The sequence below is a fragment of the Drosophila subpulchrella genome, chromosome 3R (assembly GCF_014743375.2).
Source record: "Drosophila subpulchrella strain 33 F10 #4 breed RU33 chromosome 3R, RU_Dsub_v1.1 Primary Assembly, whole genome shotgun sequence".
Classification (NCBI taxonomy): Eukaryota; Metazoa; Arthropoda; class Insecta; order Diptera; family Drosophilidae; genus Drosophila; species Drosophila subpulchrella.
Genome location: NC_050609.1, coordinates 17,650,553 through 17,669,906, shown reverse-complemented (window position 1 = coordinate 17,669,906; position 19,354 = coordinate 17,650,553). Strand labels below are relative to the sequence as shown.

At 46.0% G+C, this 19,354-nt stretch overlaps 4 protein-coding genes across 5 annotated transcripts; 2 read left to right on the top strand and 2 right to left on the bottom strand.

Moving 5' to 3' along the window:
* Positions 1 to 54: 54 nt before the first annotated feature.
* On the bottom strand, positions 55 to 6,785 carry LOC119555594. The gene is made up of 8 exons (XM_037867089.1): positions 6,654 to 6,785; positions 3,340 to 3,733; positions 3,123 to 3,283; positions 2,862 to 3,063; positions 2,440 to 2,691; positions 1,193 to 2,124; positions 758 to 958; positions 55 to 622 (listed from the first exon to the last, which is right to left on the bottom strand). Exons 2-8 carry the CDS (start codon positions 3,711 to 3,713, stop codon positions 510 to 512), a joined length of 2,235 nt encoding a protein of 744 aa, XP_037723017.1. The 5' UTR covers positions 3,714 to 3,733; positions 6,654 to 6,785; the 3' UTR covers positions 55 to 509.
* A 1,441-nt stretch (positions 6,786 to 8,226) lies between these two features.
* Positions 8,227 to 9,067, top strand: LOC119557350 (trypsin-1). Its single transcript, XM_037870090.1, has 2 exons — positions 8,227 to 8,627; positions 8,686 to 9,067. The coding sequence occupies exons 1-2, from the start codon at positions 8,247 to 8,249 to the stop codon at positions 9,058 to 9,060; spliced, it is 756 nt and encodes a 251-aa protein (XP_037726018.1). The 5' UTR covers positions 8,227 to 8,246; the 3' UTR covers positions 9,061 to 9,067.
* A 642-nt stretch (positions 9,068 to 9,709) lies between these two features.
* Positions 9,710 to 11,253, top strand: LOC119545664 (vacuolar protein sorting-associated protein 16B). The gene has a single exon (XM_037851390.1). It carries the CDS (start codon positions 9,764 to 9,766, stop codon positions 11,099 to 11,101), a length of 1,338 nt encoding a protein of 445 aa, XP_037707318.1. The 5' UTR covers positions 9,710 to 9,763; the 3' UTR covers positions 11,102 to 11,253.
* A 67-nt stretch (positions 11,254 to 11,320) lies between these two features.
* Positions 11,321 to 19,327, bottom strand: LOC119545661. 2 transcript variants are annotated; one of them, XM_037851387.1, is made up of 15 exons: positions 18,572 to 19,327; positions 17,767 to 18,380; positions 17,163 to 17,709; positions 16,350 to 16,879; positions 15,979 to 16,289; positions 15,375 to 15,917; positions 15,004 to 15,307; positions 14,714 to 14,941; positions 14,524 to 14,656; positions 14,352 to 14,467; positions 14,122 to 14,291; positions 13,978 to 14,059; positions 13,677 to 13,919; positions 13,178 to 13,621; positions 11,321 to 13,113 (listed from the first exon to the last, which is right to left on the bottom strand). In XM_037851387.1, the coding sequence occupies exons 1-15, from the start codon at positions 18,834 to 18,836 to the stop codon at positions 11,734 to 11,736; spliced, it is 5,910 nt and encodes a 1,969-aa protein (XP_037707315.1). In that variant the 5' UTR covers positions 18,837 to 19,327; the 3' UTR covers positions 11,321 to 11,733. The 2 variants fall into 2 exon arrangements, with proteins under 2 accessions (XP_037707315.1, XP_037707316.1); XM_037851388.1 differs by lacking the exons at positions 17,163 to 17,709; positions 17,767 to 18,380; positions 18,572 to 19,327 and adding an exon at positions 16,983 to 17,082.
* Between the last annotated feature and the right edge of the window lie 27 nt (positions 19,328 to 19,354).

The window sequence follows — 19,354 nt, the reverse complement described above, 5'->3', positions numbered from 1 at the left end:
TAAGATGAGTTTCGTTCCATAAAATTAAAGGGTTCCAATGCAAACATTAAACTGTCATTGATGTGTAATAAATTATAGTGCTTAAGTGCTAGATCGCATTCGATACAGATGATAGGGTATTAATTCGAGAGGGTAAATGTAATATGTATTAGTTTTTACAAATGTCAACCACTTCAACTTCCGAAGTCACAAAAGAAGTTCAAGGCAGGCAGGTGTCGAACTTCCTTTGCAAGTAGGGAGTCTGTTTGAAGAATACACAAACCCAACACACGAGTGTTTCAAAACGCCATGGCTGCAATGCAAACAATCTCTGAATTCCACCGAACAAGACACATAAATTTCATTTTCATTTTCTCTAAAATCGTGCACTGACTAGATAAGGCAAATAGCGGATGTTGTATCAGGACGACGGGTATTCGTAAAATAAATATTGATTGCACCTTTTGAAGCTTAGACGTTAATGTTGTTAATGTAAAAGAATATGCGATTCAGTGATCCCGTGATTCTGCTTAGTAAGAATGTTGATACGGCTGAAGTTTCTGGCGACGTTGGTAGCAATATGTCCAGATCGCGATCACGGCCAACTGAGTGAGCAGGAAAATGGTGGCAGCTGTGATAAGACCTAATTGTGGAGCGGAGAAAAGTATAACAAAAGTACTTGTTAGTCGCATATTGGCCGCATTAATCAAGACCACTTCTGGCTGGCAAAGTGGTTCTCTTAAGAGTTATATTCTTGTGGCCATAAAAGTGTACTTACCAATAGCGTTAACGCAGAATCCATGACCCTCTTCGTTGGCCGTAAACGTGGTTTCATTTCCGTCATAATAATCCCCGCTTTCTTGCTTATCTTGCTTGAATCCAAATTTGTCCGTTATCTGAATGGATTGGACCAGCAGCATGTCGCTAGGTGCGGACTTCTTTGAAGTGTCGATGTCGCGACGAGGTCTTGGATGATCATCTGTGCGGGGGACAGGTGAAGATGAAAAGAGAAAGGGGATATAATATCATAAAATATGATAATTCAAAATGAACACAAATTCCCATGATAATTTTATTTTAACATTTCAATAGAAACAACAAATACAAAATCTAATGATTTAATTCATGACATCCAAACTATGAAATCTACATTTCCGAACCCATTTCTCCTACAATTTCTTTAAAAAAAAATACCCTTCAACCATAAACTCACCTGTTTCGTTAAGAGATCTGCGTTTCCGGCCGTAGGACAACAAGGACCTGAACTCCCCACTGGTATCCTCCTGCTCGCACTGGACTGGCTCACAGCTGGGCATGCATGGAGTGACCAAGGCTCTGAACTGGACGACCTCACTCGATGGGAACTTGAAGGCGTCGAAGTTGGAGAGCAGCATCTTGCCGGATACCGATCCCTTGTAAATTGGCCCCATTATAAAGTGGTCAGTCGGGCAGCCATTTGAATCAATTAAGGTAATTTCCGAGTTATCCACGCCATCCATGGCAACCAACTCCCGAATGAAGATCTCGTAGGGGCTCTGTTCATCGACAATTTCGAACTTGAGAGCCAGAGGATCGCCGACCTCGGCAGATCGCATCATATCGGAACCATCCCGTGAGGTAATGCGCATGATAACATTGGGCGACTCCACGATCACCTCCTCCGAGAGGGCTGGCATAATGTCGCCACGCACATCCAAGTCCACTCCGTTGCTAACCGACTTGTTGGTCAGATCGTACTGACAGGCCAGGGCCAAGCCCAAATCGGAGGATGTCACAATCATGTCGTGATGCTGGATTATAATATCGTTCACATAGCGACCGGCGGTGCTCTGTCGCACATTGCACTCCAGATCATGATAGTTCATTCGCAGCTCAAAGTCCAGGGCGCTCTTAACATCCACCGAGCAAGATTTGGGCGATCCCTTGGCGTACACCTTTCCGTTAAAAAGTTTGGAGGTGCGAATACGTGCCAACATGTCTCCGCCGCCGCACTCAATGGTCACATTGTAACAGGAAGTCAGTTCATAGGTCGAGGCCTCGGGAACTTCCAGGAAGGGTTCCTGCACATCGGCCAAGGTGGCACGACTGTGATGGGACAATCTACAGACCATGTCGCCAGTGTCATTGTAGTCATAAGAGTGGCACCTAAAAACGACAAAGAAATAGTGAAGAGAAAAGCGAAAGATGGTATGATATAATGTTACTTCAAGATCATTACTTATGCATCTTTCTTTTATATCAAGATAAGCTATTACTCTTAAAGCTATTGAGTTATAAGAAAAACGAAAGATGATATGATGTGATATGAATCTTTCTGTTATCTTAAGATCTTTTCTTATAGCTGCTATGTTTTACGAAAAACGAAAAATGATATGATGTGAAATCACTTTTATGATCCCTATTTGTGAATCTTTCTAGTTCATTATTATACTTATTATTTTTAATAAGGCTTGTACTCACCTATAAGGCGAGTTAAGACACAGCTCCCGACACTCATCAATACTGCTGACTTCTTGGTAGACAGAGTCCACCGTCTTTAAAATGCGACCAGGTAGACGTTTGAATTCGCACAGCTTATTGGGTTCATCGACACAGTGATTCTCAAGGTAATCGGACCCTTCGTTCGCCTGGAAGGCTTGGGAGCCGGCTAACGTCAAACGATCCAATTCACTTAGCTCGCAAGCTCCAGAGGCGCGATCATAGTTGGCAGATCTATATGGGACATAAAAGATAAATAAAAAGGACCAGTTGAGTATACGATTCAGCGGAATAAATTAAGCAGCTTTATGCTCGAATTGCTGGTGATAAAAGGGTGCAAAATGGAACCCAATTATTTCGACTGTCAAATAGAACATTTCGCACTACTACCCAAAGGTTCTTACCTGCATGTGAATTCGGTTTCGCTTAGGCAAAGTTCAAAGCACTCCCGTCTAGAAGCCACCGACACGGTACGCTTAACTTCCGTCTTGAGCTTATAATTTTGTACACGATCGACATACCAGGCTCGCGAGCAGGGTTTTACGGAAAGGCATGATTTTTGGGCATAGATTGTGAATACGGGGAACTGTGACTTTGTTAGGGCCCCTTTATAATAATTATGATTAAAATGTGTAGTAGTTTGTTTAGCGCTGTAAGTAGCTTACCCGGTAATTGATCAGCATGTGCTGAAAAGAGCACGCAAAGCCCGGTCTCATAGTTTACTGACTGGCAAGTTTTGTTCTTCCTACAGGTGTCTAGGCAATCAGTGAGCATTAGAGTGCCCGGCTGGGAGTCCATAAGTTTCTCGGGAGCCGAGAAGACATAGCTAACGAAGGACTTATTAGATAATTACCACCCCGTTGGTGAGTTATCATTACTCACCCTGTCACTATTTCAAAGCCCACAAGATCGGGATTGCAATCGATAGGGGCGTTATCATAGTAGTTACTATCCTCCTCGGAACCCAAGGAGCTGGATAAATCAGAGGCGGCGGGCAAATCGAAGGCTGAGTTTCGGGTCTCCACCGTTTCGATGGGTTTCTCAGTCTTATAGATTTCCGTTGGGTTTTCTTTCAAACTGGGGCTTTCCGTTTGGGCCTCAATCTCTTCCGAGGCAATTATTTTACTAGCATTTGGTAGCGCTGCAGTCACCGATTCCGCAGCTTGTCTTCGGATACGCAGATGTTCCTTGGCCGTGGCCACACTATACAGCATAAGGGCTAGGATAAGGTGTCGTATAAGGTTTATCTTGGCCATCTTTTAAGTATCACTGGGGCCTGCAAGATAAGGGAAGTCTTTATAAGAAAAGGGTTCTAGTACTTCCCATGGATATTGGTCATTCTGAAATGACATAACCCTTAAGCTTTTCGACTGAATAACTAAAATTGGCAACCTTTAGTTATAGAGCGCAGTAAATTGCCTACGCAGGTACTGTCTCAATCTTTCTAAATTAATTTGTTTGCCATAAGGCGTAACGCGAATTATTACAAGTCGCAGTCTCCGAGGGAAGAAACAATATCACGGCCAGTAACTCCGTTAAGGAAACTGAGCTCACGTCGATGACCCCGTGCACTATTCACTTGGATTCTTTCTGGTTCGCTGAGCTAAACTCTTGCGCAACTGCCAAGTCCCAAGTTAATGGGCATCGCTTATGATTGACGGTTTCGCTGGAGAGACCATCAAGGGGTCATGAGCTCTAATTTTTCGCCAAGTATCAGGTACCATGTATAACTTGTTTTGGCCTAGGCAGTGCTTTCCAGCCCAGAACCTTTAGGAACCCAAAAGGGAATGCACAATTTCGAAAATTATTAATACAAATACTTGATACCGGGACAACAATTCAATTATAGAAAAGAATATTATTACGAAGGGAATACATTTGGTTTTTAAGTAAAGTAATTGCTATTGGCGGATAGCTCGTTAAGAACCCACTTGAAGCATGACTTATTAACATGATAACTGTATTATAAAATTACATATATATATCCATAATCATTTTGGACTGGTCGGTCTTGATGGCCTCACCGTTATTCCATTAGAATTCTCATGAATACCCATGTGTGCAGAAAAATTGTAGTGTGAAATAGATACGGATAGGTGGTATTTGGTGTGTGTATAAGAAACGCTCGACTGCAGACGCACCAGACACACTAATCCGCTGTGGCGACGGGTCGGTTCCACCCAAAAAGCGATCTCTTCTATTATAAGATGATAGTATACAACCACACAAACCGTTAATTCGTATACGAGTGATTCATAAACCCTGCACCGGTCAAAACGAGCCGTAACTTAATTAGAGATAAAATGCTTGAAAGACTTTTGAATGTTTTCCTCTCCGCCTTTGATTCCGACTTGAAAACCTATGTATGGGGTCTGGGTCTGGTGCACATGATCATACGGCAATGCCATGTAAAGAATGGCCACTCAGGAAGCTGCATTATAACGAGTCCATGACCATGTTATTGTACAAAAATCTTGTAGAAAGCGGCAGAAGAATTGGGTCAATGATTATCGTCAAAAAGTTGTTTTGCCGAGCATAGACATATGTATGGGTTGCTGCGCCCGCAGCGATCAGGTCGAACCCAAACCCATACCCACACCAAATACCAAATACTTATACCCATGGCCAACCGGTATGGACATGAACACCCGAAGGAAATAGCACCGCCTAACTGTGTCGCTGATCACAATCGATTAGTGCGAACAGTCATTTATTGCCTAAATTACTGTTAAATGGTGGTCGTTTCTGGGGGCCAAGAATTTCGGGTTGAGTGTTCCCGCTAAACGTTTTCGTAACAGAAGTATGTTCGTACTTGGGGTGTGGGAAATGCAAAGCGATTAAAAGATGCTTTGAAGAATAGTACTATCTCATCTGAATTTTTTTATAAAAAATAAAAGTTTATGTTTTGGAAAAAAGTTACATAGTTAGGATAGTTAGTTAGAATGCGTTTTAAAGCACTTAAGAGTGCCATCTTTTGTGTAATATATAGTTGATAATATATATTATAGACGCATAGATTTAATATCAGTTTACTTTTGCGTAATAGTATTATTTTAAAAATTTGTATTGATGTTATTTTAAAAATACTTCTCTATTGCAGCGTTCAATCAAAACCCTCTAACATATGCACAAAACCGATCAATCAATCGAACAGGCACATCACAATGATCACTGTTTCGGCCAATCAGCACTTGTTAACTGTTTAGCACTTTCGAACTTTTTCTTTTATTTTAGAGACCTTACTTCTTTGACTTGATAGCTCTTTTTTTATTGCCAAAAGCGACTACACCTATTCTGACCGACTTCAATACCATTCACATTCAGCCCATTTCTTGATGCATGATGTAATTAAAAGGTCTACCAGACAGAGCCAAAAGAGTCAATAGAAATCCGATCTTCAAGAGGAACCGCGGAAAAAAACTTTCTCCATTCTGAATGTGCTAATGACTTCATTTCTTCAGTGACCAAAATGCTGCCAAAATTTAACGGCAAATATCACACTGTTAAATTAATTTCCCATTTGGCGAAATTCTCGAATGTGGGATAATCACGGGGCTAACGAACCACAGTGTTAATTGTGCAGCATTTAGGTTCCTATGGTTTTTGTAATTTCTGGCCATTAGGCTTGCATATTTTAAGGAACATTCGCTCCATTATGGGCTCACGTCATACCATCCGTCAAGTCAGTTTGCAAGCCATTTCAAAACGGACGTCCTAATGTTCGCTAATGTTTTGACGGAAGCTGCAGACTGCAGACTGGGGATCTTGTAGGAACATAATACTCATAACATGGGTCTGGAGTCGAGAGTGGGGAGTCCGAAGACTGCAGTCTTTTGCATTTTACACAGTTTCCTCTTGTTTCGTGCGTTTTTGCCTTTTGCACCACAACAGCAGCCTCTTTCCTCGGTCTTTCAGTTCACTTATTCGGAATGATTGTCTCCGTTTTTTCAATGCTGGCATAGTCATCCGTCAGCCTGATCACTGCCGTTTAAATAAACCGGTTAACATTTTTTTCCGATTTTTCTTAGTTATTCTTTAGTCCGGTGCAAGAGCTGGTGCATATTCTGTATAGCGGTTCGATTTGAGTAACTAAAAAACTAAGTTCTTTTCCCATAGAAGGCCAATGATGTAAGGCACTTCCTATCAGCCCAACTATCCCCTGGCATTTTTCGAATATTACTTCTGCAAACAATTACCTAATTAACAAGTTATTTTTAAAGTCTATCCCGAAGACGGAATTTCAGCTTAGTCACACTGGAACAAAACACTTTCGCAGCTCAAAACTTATTTCGCACTTGGGACAAAGGAACGCCGAACTTGACCATTCGATGGTCGACGCAGAACTGAAGTCTTCAATGCCGCCGAGTGACTTGTTATAAAAATTAGATAAAGAAGTTCTCTGGCTGGTTTGTTGTCTTTCTTGGAGAAAATCAACCTGTAAGAGAGCGGGACGCAGTTGGTCTTCGGAATTCTTACAAAAGAAAGTCTCGAGGCTATGGTTCGGTGTGGTATGGTGTGGCTGTGGCTGTGGATGTGGATGATGCTCAAAGCCGAGAGAACCTCAAACAAGAAGAAATTGTTAGCATGGTAAATACACTCCGTATCACCTGTACGATACGATCTCTACACTCCGAACTCGAACGTGTTCGGGATGCAACTGGTAATTGCGGTCAACGATCGAGAACAATGTTCACCTGTTTCTCACCTGACTCTCTTTACCTGTTATTAACATGTATAATCAACTGGATTTCCCTTCCTCTAATAATTTTCTTATGGGCCTGTTAGCGCCCGGGGCTCTCTTCCGAGACCCACCCGTAAAACCTGGGCGTAATAATGGGTTTTGGCTTATAACTGTCGCTTGCGTTTTTACTATTTTTCACTTTCACTAATAAGGTACATTTCACGTGAAATCGTTGGCTACCCATTTTCTCTCATTCTAGCTGCACACACGCCTAATCGGCTTAATTTAAATCTACCATAACATTTTGTGTGGGTTTAAGTTTCGGTGTTTACTTTTACTCAATTTCAGCCAGCTCCAGCTCCCATCCTACGGCCAGAGATCAATGGTATCTGCCGATCTCGAATAGCCCACTTTATTGGCAAAGCAAAGAGGGTCGGTTCGGATGGAAAGACAAACAGCCAGCGCTTTCAGCACTCGGATATGTAAAACTAGAATGGCCCATCAAACGGTGTTTGATTTCCAAATTTATGGGTCAAGCCAATGCAAATCAGATTTTCGAGTCCGTTCTTCAAGAAAACGGGTCGTGCTTTGATAACAAATTGGGCAAACAATAAATGCGCGGCGACCAAATTCGGCCATTAGTACTGTATACAGATGATATAGCCGCATATGTGTCAAAATAAAGGCGAAGTAGACCGAAGAAAGCCCTGTTTTACTGGCTCCTAAATGACTCATAGCGGATTCCAGACTTCGGGGACCGTTTACCCTTTCTTACAAATCTATTCTCTGGTTATGGTTATTACATTCCGTATTGAATATATGAAATTATGAAAGTTGAAACCATTCTTTCGTATTATGAACTTTAATTAGTCCCGTTCTTAATAACTTACAGCACGAACGTTTAGTTAGATTCTGTCGGCGAACTTGAAATCTTCTTCTGCTGTGTAGACAGTTATGAGATAAGCGAAACTCTTCCTAATTACAAAATAATGGGCACTTATTGAAATGCTTTTTCTCATTATTTTTCACGTTCTTCTGTACTTAAAGTCTGTTCTTAAAGCCGCACATTCCTATTTTAATACGATTCTTTCTTCGGTTAAGTGAGAAAATGATCTACAAGTGGATATTACTTTTCTATCATATTTCTTGGTGTCTTTGCCTCGAGAATCGACCAGATCCACGCATAGTTGGCGGGTTTCCAGCTGATATTGCCAACATTCCGTATATAGTATCCATACAATTATTCGGCATCCACCATTGTGGCGGCTCTATAATAAATAAACATACCATTTTAACTGCCGCCCATTGCTTGAACGGAGTTTCGTATCGTCTGCTGAAAGTTAAAGTTGGTGGAACATCAAGATATCGCCAAGATGGAGAGTTATTCTCAGTGTCCGGTCTGCAGATACACGATAAGTTCAATGCCAAGACGATGGACTATGATATTGGAATAATCCGGCTAGCCAAAAATCTTACGTTGTCCAATAAGGTTGGATGTACTTTAGAGTTGCAGATGGTAAATGCTAATTTAATATCTTAATTTACAGGTAAGGGCCATCCCTGTAAACCCAAAAAGAATAGCTGATGGTACCTATGCTACCATAGCCGGTTGGGGATTCAAGTCCATGAATGGTCCTCCATCAGATAGTTTAAGATATGCTAGAGTTCCGATTGTCAACCAGACAGCGTGCAGAAACTTACTGGGAAAAAGTGTAACTGATCGGATGCTCTGTGCAGGATATCTTCGTGGCGGTACGGATGCCTGCCAGATGGACTCTGGAGGACCCTTGTCAGTGAGGGAGGAACTGGTGGGCATTGTGTCCTGGGGAGTTGGGTGCGCCTTGGCCGATAAGCCAGGCGTCTATTCACGCCTTGATGCATTGTATCCCTGGCTAAGCAAGGTCTTAAATAAACCGAACTGAAACTTTATTCTAGTTATATTGTTTGTGTAAATCAGTTATCGCTACCTCACGGTTAGCAAACATCAAAAGGCCATAAAAATATGTGCCAAGAAAATGCTTTCACCTTTAAAGTGAATTTATGCTTTGGAGATTTTACCGCCAAAAAGCTTAAAGGTCCATAAAAATGGCAAAAGTTTATTAATTAAAAAGAGAAAATCTATAAACAAATTCCTTATGTGCTTCTAAAGAAGCTTTAACTGGATTTCCTTATAATTAAATTTGTTCCCATTTCTTTTTGGAAATTTTGAAAGGAGCTCTAAAAGTTCCTAACGACGCACCGAAAAGAAAAACCATTAGAACCAACTGATACTTTTTCAAAGTGGGAGTAAAAATGAGAGAAACTCTTGTAAGTAAAAGCGAGAAAGTCATGTTTAAACTGCAATATTTTGAAGACGATACTATCTAAATAAAGTTTATAAATATGTACGCGGGGCGAATTTACCTTTTATTTATTTTGTTAAGAGTCAATAATATTTTAGTGCTATGTAAAAATGCTTATAACTTAGAACTGTTTAATAAACCTTTTTTAAAATTAAATAAAGTAGTGCGACCATGTTTTATGAAAGAAAATTAGTGAAAGGTATGTAATTTGTTTTCAGTTGCGGCCACACTGGCCGAAACAAAAAAAATTACGCAGAACAATAACAAAAAAAAAACAATAACAATGGATTTGCAATTCGACGACTATTGGAACCGATCCTCCCGAGCGGCCTTCAGCTTCGACGACGAGGACGAGGTGGACCTCGCCCCGGAACTGGCCAGCAATGGAATCCTCGCCGACGACACCATTTCGGAGGCCAGTTTCAACAACAGTGCCACCCTGAATCTCTCGATCAAATCCATTTTGAGCGAGGAGGCTCTGAAACTGGTGCTCCAGGAGCAGGCACTGGACGACCGGGTCCTGCCCAAGGGCGTCTCGCCGGAGGAGGAGCTGAAGCTGCTGCGCCGCCAACTCCAGAGCACTCTTTACAGTCCCAATCTGGAGGCCACCGCGCAGAAGTTGCTGCAGGGTAAGATTGCTCCGTTGGAGATGTTCAAGTCCCTGCAGGAGAAGCAGCAGCTGCTGGACACCCTGATGGCCCAGGGTGGCGGCCATGCCGTCATCACTGTGCTACTGTTCCTCAAAAGAACCCTTAATACGGCGCAATTTCATGGCATTCTCAGGGAGCGTCCCAAGGCCCTGGAGCAGTATCTGAGTTATCTGAAGGAAAGCGGTGACCTGGCCAGTCACATCGAGCTACTGCAGCGTTTTGGACGCCACCAGGAGGCGGCTCTTAAGCAGTTCCAGGCCGCTCTGGCTGCAGGAGATGTGAGCACAAGAAAAAAGCATCTCCAGCTCCTGGTAGATGCCTACGCCACTGCGGGAGTGGGTGTGATACCACTCTACGAGCAGGTTTTTCATGCTGCCCTCAAGATGCAGCAGCTAATGGAGAAGGAGAACGGACTGAGCAAGATGCTCCGCGATCAGCCCACGCCCATTGAGGTGCTCTATGCCTGCTGCCAGGCCAACAGCAACTGGAAGGAGCAGGATATGCTGAAACCCGTGTCCCCCCAGCGATTTGCAGCCGATCAGCAAATATCCCCGGCCCAGTACGAGTGGACTGCTCTGAATGAAAGGGCACATGCACAGGCCTATGCGGATTTGGAGTGCATATTTGAGCGAGTGCCCAGCTGGCATCCGCTGAAGACCAAACAGTTCCACATCAGCTTCGATCTGACTCTGGCCGTTCTTCGTCTTTACGAGCTGCAGGCTCCGTCGACCGTTCTGCAGCTATTCCTCTCCAAGATGGGCAACAGTGGGGAGAAACTGGCGCTGGCACAGCGGGTGAAGTGCATCAAGGCGGTCATCGATGCCATGGCCGGGTTGAAGCAGCAGCAGGAGCTGCAGCAGCTCAAGGACACCCTGCCCGAGCGATCCGAGGAGCAGTTCTACTGCGAGAACGCCCTAAAAAGCCTGCAGAGCAAGCGATGGACCACGGACAACATCAAGCTCAAACTCTAGGATCATCTCTCTTTTATTTGTATAAACGTATTTTATTATTGTTAATCATATATATGTGTATATAATTATATTAATTCTACTCTGGTTTTATTAAATAATTGCAAATCACAAGCTGAATATCGAATAAAAAACAAAAAATTTGTATGTTATAAGTGTGTGTATATCCTGCAGCCTCCTTTTGATCTGTTCGATGAGCAGTTTTGGATTACTTTCTTTCGGTTTCAGATTTCTTTTTTTTTTTAGTTTATTGAGTAAACAAATAAAAGCGGGCGTGGCCAATGGCAAACAAAGCGTTACAAAAATTGGATTCTTTAAACAATTTGTTTGTCTTAAATATTTCGTTTAAATAACAGCGCTGTAAAAAGCATTTGATGTATAAATAACCGCAAACAACAATTATGGTATATATATAATTACGCGTAAACATGTAAGGGAAGAAGTGGGTTCGGGTTTTGGGGGTGTGTGTGTGTATTTTAAGGGCAGTCCCCGGTTCTTGGACCGAATATTTATAACGAAACATATCAAACAAGACAGACGACAAAGACGACGGGCCCTCAACTGACGCGTGTCGAACGAAAGCTGACTGGGTTCAGGATCTGAACCGGAAACGGGACTCCAGGGCCCAGCCACTGCTAATTGGCACCCTCGCAGTCCGAGTAGCTCAGCAGGCGCTGGCACAGGATCGTCTTGAACTTGACCGTAAAGCTATCGAATATGACATCGGTGTCCTGCAGCTGTTGCTGCTGCTGGTGCTCCTGTCCCGCGGAAGTGGCCGCCTGATTACTGTCCGCCGCGGCAATTAGCTGCTTGAACTTCTGGTTGAGATTCTGCTCCAGCGTCGAGTTGTTGTTGTTGAAGTAGAAGACGTAGGCCAGCTCCAGCAGATAGTAATCCAAATCGCCCATGAAGAATCGCTCGCATTCGAGCATGTCGAACTTGCGCTCCAGAAAGTGCAGACACAGGTGATAGATGAGGTGCTTCAGATCGGATCTCCTCAGCGGCACATAGCCCGTGTCCTTGCTGAAATACTCAAACAACTTGAGGGTGCGCTGGGCGGAATCGCAGCTGTGCAGGCACAGCCGAAAGGCCTCCACGAATCGAAAGTTGAGCATGCAGATGCGTATGCGGTACTCGTTGCGGTTTGGACGGGCGCACTCGCCAATCTTGTCGGGATTGTACAACCCGTGAAAGGCGTACAGACAGTAGTGGATGTAGTGACGCAGCTGCTGCAGCGACGAGTCCTCCAAGCCCTCGGTGCTCTGCGTGTAGGTGCTATCGTCGTCGCCATCTCTGCCCAGCAACTGCTCTGCATGTGCGGGCATCCCAGAACCCACGACCTGGTCCGGCAACGGAACATAGCTCTGCTCCTCGGGCGTGTAGTCCATATCCAGCGAACTGTGGGCCTCGCCCAGCACCGGAGCATTATAGGAGAAGCTGGCATCGTTCTGACTCAGGTTCTCGAGGCTACTCAGCATATCGTCCGAGTCCTGGCCAGTCGCCGCGTGCTCCGTGCTGCTCTTGTAGTTCGGAGTGCCCACCGAGTAGCGCTGATCAAAGCTTATGTTCGCCGGCTGCAAAAAGTGCGGCTGATATGGTGGCATGACCTTAAGATATCTGACTGGATCGTGATCCAATCGGATGCGTGGCCTCGGCAGATTGATCTCCACTGGCGCTTCCACGCACTGGCTCTCGAAACGCATCAATCGCTTAGTCGTTGGCAGGCACACCACCCTCTGGCGCATCCTCTCTAGACTGGCTCCCAAATCCCGGCCGCACTGACCGTTCGAGTTGCCGCCAAAGGCTCGCACAATGTGATCGGTGGTCATGACCAGCGTGAAGTCCGCGCCGCAGTCCACGTACATCGGACGTTCGATGCTGTCGATGGGCGAGGGCTTGAGCACTGCCCGGCGATCCTTGTCCTCGGTGCCCAGTTGGTGTTCCAGGTTCTTGCCCCACGTGTAGAGTGTGCAGCTGGACGAGATCAGGCAAAAGTGGAACAAGCCACTGGAGATCTGCAAAATGGGGTTTTAAATAAGTAAAATATATAAATACTGAATATATATATATACTACTTACCTGCAGAATTTGGCCTGCCACCTCGCTGGTGTCCACCAAGTGAGGCGTCAGGTGCTCCGTGGGATCCGGTTCGGGTGCAGGAGCTGTGGCAGGCGGTGGTGCCATTTTAAGTATTTCCGGCTCTCGCGGGGCAATTACTTCCCTAGCATCTGATGGCGCAGCCTCGTTCTGCCCCTGCTGGCTATCTTTGGTCTCGCTAGTGGCCTTCGGAGTGGCACCGGCCACCACAGCAGCATAGGATGTGGTGGGCTCCACCAGGGTGCTGGTATTCGGGATGGGTGCCGGCATCAAAGTGGCCTCCAGCTGCTTGCTCAACAGCTCTCGCTGCTGGTTCTCCTCCATCTTCTGCTTGGCGTTAGCGCGACGCTTGATTTGATTGGCCAGACGCAAAGCCTGCGGTGAGCTGCCCCAAGTGAACAGACGATCGTCTTCGTCTACAGCTAACTGTGAGGGGATAATGAATGTAACTAAAATTCCGTTTATATAACCTTAAACTTACATTGGTAAAAAATTTGGTGTGTATCAGTCTTAGGCTGCAGCCGCCCACATCCAGGCGCACTGGCAGGTTCGTCTTGGTGTCGCCTCCGTGGTCACTATTGCCGGTGCCCAGCTGGCCAAAGTGGTTGGAGCCGAACACGTAGAGCTCGTTGCCGCAATAATTAGCCTCCATGTAGCTTCTGTTGGGTATTCCTCTGCACAGCACCAAAGAGTGGGCATGGCCCAGCGATATTTGTACAATTTTCTACAACAATATAAACCATTTAGTTGAGATTCTTTAGTAATTCGTTTAGCGGACTCACCTTAAACTTGAAAAAACTGACTAGTTGTGGAGTAGCTATATTCTCGCAGCTGCCTTGCCCCAGCTGACCATAGACGCCCCATCTGGAATTGGTTTATCAATGATTAGCTTACTAAGCAGGGTATTAAGATGGTTCCAAACTTACCCCCACATATAGAGCTTGCCATCCGCGACAGCCGCATTGTGATATTGACCCGCCTCAAGCATTGTAATATTCATGCCATCCAATGCTGTCACCAACATTGGTTGCAAAGCCATCTGCATGTGCCGACCAATACCCAGCTGACAGAGATTGTTATTTCCCACGGAATAGAGCTGAAAACATTACAGGAAATTAGTATATTGGTAAATGAAAATCCTAGTGAGGAAACCTACGCCATTATTAGTTAAAATAAGTGTGTGCTGTCGTCCACACTTGATGGCGTGCACTTGCAAATTGAGCTGCGAGAGGAGGTCCAGACTTTTCACAGCATGCGCAGGCTCCGGTGGCTCTGAAATATATATTCATGTCATATTACATACAAGTTATTATAAGAACAAAACCCACCTGTTGACTTTTGAGCACTATAGTAACTAGGAATGCCGCTGGAGCCCCAGAAGTAGGCGGTTCCATCCACCACACAGGCGCAGTAGGCACAACCAGCTGAGATCGGTTTGAAGCGTGATGATTCAATGGCAAACTGAAACATAAAACATTAAATCTAGATCTAGTAAAGATAGTTATCTATTAGACTTGCCTGATTGTCTTCATAGTTGATACGGAAATTCGATAAAGCATTTACAATAGAGTCACGCTTCACTCGCTGGGATTCCATGTGTATGAGCACTGCCAAATATGTTTCAATTAGACTCTTGCAAAACTCAAACAATTGCGGATTATTATCGTTCGATATCGCGCAATCACTATTGTGGGACACAATGGGTCGTAAAGCGGCAGAAAAAGGATTCAGTTGCTTCGCCAGGCGCTGGAAAATGACATTTATTGATAAGCCAATTAAGGTACATCTATTAAACAACCTATATTTACCTGCAACACACAAGGTCTGATATGATCCAGCTTCTCCTGGATGAAAGCAAAGTAATCCATGGACACATGCGGCAAGTAAGTTATTGTCTCCATAAATATATTCTCGCTCAGGTTGTACAGGCAAACGTTGAGCTCGTTGTACCAGCCAAACTCTTGGGCCACCACGCTGATCAGGGCATTGAAAGTATCCAGACAGACGCCCCGTATCTTGGCCAAAATAATGGCCGACGAGAAGAGTCCACTTTGGCAGAGAACAATGCTCGTCATGTTGGTGTGATATTTGCTATTCGTCACCAAAAAGTTCCTGAAAATGTATGTAATAAGGATTAAAACGTTGAACAAAGATAAAAACCTTACTAATCCCAACTCACCACAGCGGTATGTAGTTTTTATCGTTCACTGCCTTCTCGGCCATCGTGATGAGCAGCAGGTTGGCCAAATGGAACTGCGATGAAGGCGACATTTGAAGGGCGCTAATTGACTCGTCCACGCCATAGTGATAATCGCTGCAGACAGCGCCGCTGATTACATCCTCCTGCTCCTGTTTCTCGGGCAGGATCACACGCACATCCTCCGAGTGCCGGTAGGTAATATCGCTCAAAATGCCCTTGAGCAGCGGATGTCCCAAGTACCGCGATCGCAGAAGATATGTGGACTTTAGGGCCATAGCACTTAGCTGCATCAAAGCGTATGTGTGTCCATACATGGCCAGTTTTAGAGCTGTCCGTATCGGTTTCACACGCGCCTTGTTGTACGTGAGCAGCGCCTGGGTAATCTTCTTCCGCCTGAGCAGGTAATCCCCGGCAAACTCGATGCACTGTTCGAAGGAGAGGTCAAATGTGTTGCAGAAGTCGCGGCACTGGTTAAACTCGTTCTGCAGGGCGGCATCTAGAAACAATTCAAAGGGCTCCTTTCTGCAAGACGGGTACGGCAATTCAGTAAACGATAAATACATATAACGAATTTAGAACCCACCTCAGCTGTATAGTGTAAACATTCTTATTGGTGATCACATAGCTTGGATCGTAGTTAATCTTCGGGAACTCGGACTGCATTATCTCCATTTGCCGCAGCGAAAACTCACTGCTCACATCCGCCGTCTCGTAGAACTGGATATAATCCATAGGCGTGTGGATGTCCTTAAGCTCAAAAGCCTTGGCCTTCTCCTCTTTGGTTAGGGTCTCTGGTTGGGCGGCGGGAGTGCGATACTGTGCCATCTGATATAAATGCAGCACAGTTTCATGCTCGAAGCGGAAGAGACCTAACTGAGCCGTATTATTGAAGCGCTGCCGAACAAAAAAAGAGATTAAGTAAATGGCGAAAATCAAGCTAATCTTGTAACTCACGTCTTCATCGGAGGTATGCAGAGAGGCCATTGCGCTGCTTATCACGCTGACGGCATTGATGGCGTTACTGGGCATCTCGCTTTGATCTAGGCTCGAGGTGGCCGTGGTCGTTGCACTGGTCGTATCGCTCTTCTGGGCACTGACATCCTGCTCAAGCTTCTCAATGTCCGCGTCCCGATTCTCCTTTTCCGTATTGGCCACCAGCGGATCCTCCAGCGACGATGCCGCCGTGGAAATGGCCGAATCGCTGCGGCAGTGCAGGTCCACGTAGTGTATGCCGTAGAGTATGTTGGAGCTGATGAGTATTTCCTGGGTGTGCTTGGGGATCTTGTAAACGAACAGCGGCTTCAGACTGATGTCTATGCTGTGCACGGTCAAACTGTGGCTATTGCTGTGCAGGGCACTCAACAGGAAGGTGCTGCGCAGGTTCTGTATGGTGTAAAAGGATCCGGTGGTGGTGCCCAGTGGCTCTGGCGTCACCGAGGGCGAATCCATGATTGCAAAGGAGCCCATCGTCGAGTCCGGCATAACTACAAGCAAATAGGAGGGACTACGATGAGAATGGGTTATATAGGAGGATGAGTTAAGCTGCTTCTACTTGGTCTGTCAAGTGTGAGAGTTGTGCAAACTCACCACGCAAGTGACGCTTCAATAGATGCAACAGTTCTCTCAAAACTGCACACCAATAAAAAAATATAAAATATACAAAAAACGGCATTTAAAAATTAACAAAGTTGAACACAATGTAGGCAAGAAAATATGTTAAAATAGGGAATGGAAAAAAGAATAACTGCCTAATGCCAGCTTACGCACATTCATCGAACTTTTGCCGCTGATCGGAGAGTCGCATTTTGATGGCCTGCAGCTTCTTGGATCCCAGACTCTTGAGCGAGGCCAGGCGGGCTCTTGTGGCGGGCAGAATGCCATCCATGCTGCCCGCTGGCAGTTGCTGTTGCTGAAAGCGAACGCCTCCTTGCTCGCCGCTTTGCCGGGCCACTGCCTCGCTGTAAGAAGGTGGCGCCGGCGGTGGTGGCACATCTGTGGTTGTAGCTGAACCCTCTGCGATGGACGCCGGGACGGTGGTCGAGTCGGCGGTGGCTGCTGCCTGACTGCTGCAGGCTGCATCTTCGCTGGACGGCGGTGCGAAGACATCCTCCTCCAACTGACTGCTGTCCGAGGCCGGATCGGAACTATTGCTTTGTCTCGCGCCCGTCGCCGCAATTTGCTGCTTTTCCTGCACGGACATCACTATTTGCCAGGCGCCTTCGCGGGTCGTTGGGGAACTGTCTCCGGGGTAAACGTACTTGATTGCTTTCTGCTCCAGCAGGAGCTTAAACTGCTGCTTCAACGAGGAGGTTATCTGAAAGGTGGATTATTTTAAATAAGCAGGCTCTAAAAACAAATTTCAAATCCCTACCAGCAGCATGACGCCATCGTAGGCCTTGTCCTTGCAGATAACCAGGCGCATCACAGATCCGTTTTCAATGGCAGTGCTCGCAATCATGGGGCAGTTGGGACTGAGGCCCACAAAGCAGATGGATCCATCCGAGTAGCCGATGATGGCCCTATTCTGACCGCTGTTGGTCTTCCACCAGACGACGGACAGGGGATAGGGGCAGGTCTTGGACGCCATAAAGGAGGTGGCCATCACCTGACTGTTGCCGGTGGCATCAATCGTCGGCATCTGCTGTTGCTGTGGTGGCTGCACACCCGACTCCTCTGGTCCGCTGTTCCGAACCAACATGTGCTCGGGCAGATCGTGGCCCAGTGGCTCATTCTCCTGCTCCTCCTCAGCCTCCTGCAGCCGCACCTGCTCTATGTTCTCGGCCAGCTGCTCCACTGTGGGCGGCTGCTCACCCAGACCCGCCGAGTGGTTAGGGCACTTCTTGGAGTTGGGGCACTCGTGGGGACCCACGAAGGGTATGATGTAGGAGGTGACCTGGGTGGTGCTGTACAGCGAGCAGGCGGAGAGTCCATGGGACTTGTCAACCAGCGCCAGGGCAGGCACAATGTGCAGCGTGTTGTCGAAACCTGGAAGGGATCACAGTGGATTTGGTCAGTGGAGACATACCATTTGATCGTTGAATGAAAGCCAAGAAGGCAACCAAAAAATCAATAACCACACACGCACACATGGGGCCAGAGTAATTTTAGCACTTGCCACCCATCAAAAAGTGGGTGGTGGTACTCATACTCATCCGCACACTCGTGCTCATACTCACATAGCACCAGGAGCCAAGTGCCCGCCGGATCGAAGCAGACGTCGTGGATCACGCGGTTGCGGAACCAGGATATCATCTTGACCACCTCCTGGCCGGAGGAGGCGCTGATGTAGCGCAAAAGGATCTCGTTTTCATCGGTGACCAGGCACAGGAACTGCTTTTCATCCAGGCCAGCGGTAACCGCGGACAGCTTGCAGCTGATGTTGGTGATCAGCGGGCGCAGCTCGAACATGCCCAGCTCCTTGAGCTCCGCCTGCCCCGACATCTCGAGGGGATTCGTGGGTGAAGCCAATTTTAATTTACAAAATCAGTGCAAGGAGCTTTTTCCCCAAATTCCGAATGAAAACAAACTAGAGATGCGCGCGTGAGACCTGCCGCGGGTCTGGCAACGCCCTAGTCACGCAACGATTTTCCAATTGAAACGCAGTTTTCCACTGTTTCTCAGGAATAGTTACGTTTTCCCAAAAGCGCGGCCTCGCTCCGCACTTCATACAAACGGGAAAAGTTAAGAAAACTCTAAAAATAAGCACAGTAAATTGCTGCAACCGTCTGGCAACGCCACGCGTGCTGCGCACAAGTCTTTACTTTTCAGACTGTTAAGCCAACTGCCGCCGACTTTTCCGCAAAAAGTCCGGTTCGTAAGGAGCAGCCACTATTTCTCACACCCTTTTGGGTGGTGTTCACTCGCGGAAAACCTGCGGAAAACGCGAATCAAGGCGGAATGTCGTGCCCGATGGCCAAGACTGCAGCACTGAAAACATCTGATTGGCGAACTGGAAGGGC